A 6,000-nucleotide genomic window follows, 5' to 3' on the forward strand; every position below is an offset into this window, starting at 1 on the left:
CCTTTTTAAATGCTGATGCCAGTAGCCTGGTCCCACCCTGGTTAAGGTGGAGCCCATCACTCCGGAATAGACTCTCCCTTCCCCTGAATGTAGCCCAGTTCCTTAGAAATCTAAAATCCTCCTCCCTGCACCATCGCCTCATCCATGCATTGAGACTCGAGCTCTGCCTATCTCTTAGGCCTTCACGTTGAACGGATAGCACTTCAGAAAATGCTAGCCTAGAGGTTCTGGATTTGAATAAATTTGACTTCCAGAACCTCTCCCTCACATTTTCCTATGTCATTGGTACTCACATGTACCAAGACAGCCAGCTCCTCCCCAGCACTATCAAAATTCTTATCTAGGTGATGCGTGAGGTCCGTCACCTTCACACCAGGTATGTAAGTGACCAGACTATTTTCTTGTCTAGCAGCCACCCAGCTATCTACCTGTCTAATAATTGAATCACCAACTTCAACAGCCGTCCTAACCCTTCCCTCCTGGGCAGTAGCTCCTGAAGACACATCCTCGGTGCAAGAGGATATTGCATCCCCTGGTGTGCTGGTCCTAGCTACAGGATTACTTCCAATTTCACCATGATGATGCTCTCCTTTTAGGAGACCTCCCTCCTCCAAGGCAGCAGCAGACTGGAAGTGGGACTTCTCTACAATTTCTCTGTAGGCCTCCTCTATGTACCTCTCTCCTCCAAGTCTGCTACTCTAGCCTCAAGAGAACGGACTCGTTCTCTGTGATCTAGGAGCTCTTTGCATCAAGCACACATGTATAACCTCTCACCAACTGGGAGATAATCATATATGTGACACTAAATGCAAAAGACTGGATAGCACCCCTCTTGCTCCTGGACTACTGTCTGCATCTTAGTATTATAGAGTTGTTTAATTTAAACTTCTTAAGGTGCTAGGGCTATCATATGAATGTAAAGAACCTTATGATTGCTGTAATTTGTAAATTTATTTAGTATTTGCTTCTCAGAAACTAATTAAATGTAATTAAAACTATAATGAAAACTTTCCTCTTGTTGTCCGAATTAGAATAATTGACTATAAATGAAGAGTTGAGCTATGGGTGGGAGTTGGGGAGGATGGGTGGGAATGAGGACCAAACTGGGCCCTACTTTTTTAAAACTAATTTAAGTTACCAAGCACAGAATAAAATAATGTCACTTACCCATAGAAGTGTCTTCTTCTCTCAAACCTTCTCAGAAAGAAAGTTAAGTGGGACCTTTCCTCTTTGTATAGTTTGGATTCTAAGGAGACTGTTTCAAACAAACCCTTTGAAGCTAGCCCAGTAATCAGATTGCTCTTAGTAACCTTTGCAAATACTCTACTTCCTCACACCTTAGTTAACACTTAATTTAGGTCAGTAGCAGTGCTATCTCTCCAGCAGGCAAGAACAAAAAAAATAACTTTCTTTTAGGACAGTTTAAGCCTTGCTACTATTCTTTTTATACTCTTAGCTGTTAAGTTTCTACTTCTAGAGAAAGTTTGAATTTAAAACTATGGGGAAAAGTGTTGTACACTATGGAAACTAGTTAATAATGCTTGCTTCTCTCTCTCTTATTTTTATTTTTTTTCTAAGACTGAACTAGGCCCTACTGTACCTTCTAGAGACTATCTGTTAATGCTGTGGCAGAAAATTCAAGTTTTAATTCTATGGGGAAAAGGGTATGGAGACTAGCTAATAAAGTTTGCTTTTTTAAAATTCTGTTTATTAATATCCTACAATTCCTCTTTTAGACCCAATCTTTAAGTTACCAAGCACAGAATAAAATAATGTCAATTACCCACAGAAATGTCCTCTTCTCTCAGAACTTGACAAGGGCCCCCTTGTTTTGTGACAAGCTTCAGGTGGAGGAACCAATAATTATTCCGACATCATGAAATTTGAATTTCTTTAGTTATGCGACAGGTGAATTAGCTTTTTTCGTCAGTGGTTTTTTCTCTCGGTTTCCGAGAGTTGTTTTCCATTGATGTTTTTGCATTTCACTAGTTGGAGCCTATGAGAGAAGCCATATGTAGAGCTGTGTGTGTATATATAAGCTTTGGCTTGTACCAGCTCTGCGCAATTGAGGCTCATTTGATTAACTTTAATATTACATTTATTTATTTATTACATTTGTACCCCGCGCTTTCCCACACATGGCAGGCTCAATGCGGCTTACATAGTAACAATATAAAGAATTACAAAGTCGTAAGAAGAATATACAGTTTGTAGTAAACACAAAAGTTGATGGGATTGGGTGCAGAAGGAAAAGGGTGTTGGGAGGTAGGCGTAGGAAGGTGAAGTCCTCTTACCATTTTTTTTTTTAGGCAAAGTGGTAATCCAGAGATAGTATGCTTTACTAATGCTTTAATACCATTTTTTCTTTGGGCCTGGTGGCTAATATTGTGTGATAATGACATTAGTGTACACTTCTTTTGCATATCCTCTGAATTAACTAATGTATGTATATACCGATTTAATATATCACCTTTCAGGCAGGCCAAAAAATTCTAATGAGAAAGCGATGTCATATCATAGTAGGACAAATTAAAGAGGAGGACTAACATAAAAGAATAGGCTAGTATCAGAGATGTAGGTTTTGCTCTTTTTTCACTTGTAGCTTAAAAGTATCCAGCATTTTAGAATACACAAGTAAGGAACATTCATTTGGTGTAACATTTTTGGTCCACAGTAAACTGAACCTTGTTTAGATCAGTGTTTGAAAGCAACATTTCAAAAGTTGTCTTGCTTTGGATACATTTTGTTACACACAGTGACTTTTTTTATGCTTACTTTTTAGATCTGAAGAGGAATGACTATACACCTGACAAAGTGATTTTCCCTCAGGATGAATCTCCAGAATTGGCGATTGAGCCAGGCAGCAGCACCACCAAAGAATCGCAGAATTCTGTTCGCCTGATGCTTTAGTGGCGCATTTTGAACCCTGGTTCTGCTAACTTCTTAGGAACATTTTTAGAACTTTTTATGTACTTTTTCTCTATGAAGTTCTAAGAAATATACGGCCAGCTGCTACAAGTGGACTTTAAATGTGTGGTACAGTTTAGAGGACTCTGAAAGAGAACTGTTTTTAACCACGGTCAGTAATAATTTAGCTGCGGGAGATGATGAGCAGTTGATAATTCAGAATTAGGTAAAGTAGTATTTATGATGAAATAATTGTGCAGAATGAAATTACTTTTTATACATTTCAATTTATCAACTCATTGTTAAATAATAATATATAAAGCCTTGATAGGCTGATATAATCAACTTATATAGTACTTGTTATTGCAAATGAGTTGTTGCCTTTTATGACCGAATGGGAAAGTGCATTTTCTTATGTATTATGACAGCTTCAGAAGTTAAGCCTTCCAAAGACCTCATACAAGTATATGAAAGCAGTGCGTACACAAATTTCTAAATGTGTTAAAATGTATTTAATTTTATCATCTGGTACATTTTTAATAAAAATGGATAGCAATGTTTTTAAAATGATATAAAGTATGGGAGACTGCAATACAATTTGATGCCAATGAAATTCTGTCCCTAATATTGTTAAATGTTTGACATCAAAACACTGTTGGCTACCAGAACTTTCAGGCTGGGATCCTTTTGTTATATAGGTACTAAATGTAATTTTTAATTGAAGGGCAATATAGATGCCCTCTGTTTGTTTTTATTCAGTAGTGTATCTTATAGATACAGTCCTAAGACATGAACAAAATAGCTATTTAAATGGTGTTTTATGTTGACAGGAAAAGATAAAGTGTATTACTTAAAGCATAATGCTGTATACATTTTATATATCCTTAAATCTTTAAAGAAGAATCTCAAATAAATTTATTCTTGTTTACAGATCTCTATCCTTTGCTTCTTTATCCTTCCATTATTCTTACTGCCAGCAACCATTCTGCTATAGTCCACCTTTCTGGTGTCCATCATTGTAGACTTACATCTCAAAAGCATTTTGTAGATGGATTTGAATGATCAAAGCAGCTTAGAATGCAGGTACAATAATAGCTTGCCCCAAGGAGCTTGTAATCTAAGTGAGCACTCGAGGGAACAGGAGATAATTTAGCTTGCCTAAAGTAACAAGGAGTGAAATGGGGAGGGGGAAGGTTGGGGATAAAAGGGGAGATTTGTATATTTACTCTGAGGCATATTTTCAAAGCACTTAGACTTACAAAGCTCCATAGTAACCTATGGAACTTTGTACATCTGTTGCAGGAATTACCACTATTGTTAGCAGAATCTGTGGTACTTCAGGAGTCAAACACCACACACCAGAATGAGAAAGAAATCTTCTTTATTTGCCAGCAAACAAAGTAGGACATCAGCTCTAGCTCTCTCTGTGTCCTGTCCTTCTGTGTCTCTTCTTCTGAGCTCTCTCTCGTCTCAGCTCCTTCTCTTCTAACGTGTTGCTTCTGTTCCCATTTATATAGAGTCCTACACCCTTCTAGCCCCCCTTTCTCACCAGATGGTAAAGAATAGATTGATTACCCTGTCTTGAACTAATTATTACTTACACATTACTTAAAAATATCAGTTACATAGGTTTGAGATATTTCCTAAACTGACCTATGACCTGGGGCCTCTCAAACTAGACAATGTGGCACCTATCTCCTGCATTTTATTATTATTAAATTCCCAGCTAACTTCATAACTTAGGTTCATTGAGGGGCTAAGGGGCCAGTCTTGCTTAATGGCACACAGACATGGTTTGTTATTACTTTCAGAAGACCAGTCCTACACTTAGTTATAATCCATCAAGGAGGAGACTTAACTTGTCCTGACCTCTTTCACCTAGCTTCATACACAGAACTCGCTAGGACTGTGGATAATTCAAACCAGATGATGACCTCTTAAACTGCAGACAAAGCTCACTTGAAAAGTCAGACAAAGATGTAACACTGAATTTAAAAGATATTCTACATAGAAATAGAACTTATTAATTACACAGAATAAAACATATTTTAAAATAAGCAGAAATCAGAATTCCTTATAAGACAAAATCTAAATCATCTAGAATTATTTAAACCTACACTATCTCCTTCTAAACAGCGTTAAACTGCCTGCGAAACTGTCCAGTATGCCTTGCTCATAATGGCATCCAGATGTGGTAAATATGAACTAGCCTTAACAATCCATCACTCAAAAAGGGACAAAGAAAGTTTCATTTCTCACTGACCTTTCTAACCTCTAGTCTAGCAAAAGCTAGACTTCTGAGTAATTAAACCCAGATGGCATTCTTCCACTTTACAGGACTGAACCAAACTTTAAACAGAATTAACAATTAATATAATTTCTCTGCCCAGGCTGCCTCACATCTAAGTGCTTTGAAAATGAACCCCCTTGTATACTGGGGATATATATATATATACATACACACACACACACATACATACACATATATACACACTAGATGACGGAAGGGCTTATTACTGCTTCATCAGGTAAATTTGTACATTCTATTTATTGTATTTATGTTTACTGTGATTTATGTCTTGTCAATAAAAATTGTTGAATCTTAAAATGGCTAAGGGAGACTTGAACACTGGTTTCCCTGATTATCAGGCCACACCCAGGCAGTCAGGCTTTCAGTATATTCACAATGAATATGCATGAGAGGCAGCGCATGAAAATCTGGAGAGGACAAAGACTAATGCTTGAATTAATAAGTTGAGAACCAGGAAAGCCGGGGTTCAGATTCCACTTGAGCAAGTCACTTTATCCCTCATTTCTCAAATAACTACTTTAGATTGTAAGCTCGCCGGGCAGGAACATATTTTACTGTAATATTTAGCACAACTGTACGATGCTGTAAATGATGATTATTTTAAAATTCCATTGCTTTCTGTTGCAAGGATTTTAAATCTTTTTCTTTACTCAAGTTTTTGCATTCACAGAATAAAGCTATAGTTCAGAGCTGTATGATCAAAGTGACTTTTTTGCCATCAAAGTCACCTAAGATAATCTTCTTACTGGGCTTTTTCAGCTTTTAGTGGTTCTTCTCTCTCA

The 6,000-nt window shown here is 37.2% G+C and overlaps 1 protein-coding gene across 1 annotated transcript in view; it reads left to right on the forward strand.

Annotated features, from left to right (window-relative positions):
- The window catches only part of TRPM7 (transient receptor potential cation channel subfamily M member 7), a 397,085-nt gene extending 393,253 nt beyond the window's left edge, over window positions 1-3,832 (forward strand). The window contains exon 39 of the mRNA XM_030189594.1: window positions 2,783-3,832. Within this exon, the coding sequence (XP_030045454.1) occupies window positions 2,783-2,910 (128 nt within the window). The 3' untranslated portion in view covers window positions 2,911-3,832. The remainder of the gene's footprint in view (window positions 1-2,782) is intronic.
- Window positions 3,833-6,000: the final 2,168 nt, after the last annotated feature.

Source organism: Microcaecilia unicolor, chromosome 1, assembly GCF_901765095.1.
Source record: "Microcaecilia unicolor chromosome 1, aMicUni1.1, whole genome shotgun sequence".
Classification (NCBI taxonomy): Eukaryota; Metazoa; Chordata; class Amphibia; order Gymnophiona; family Siphonopidae; genus Microcaecilia; species Microcaecilia unicolor.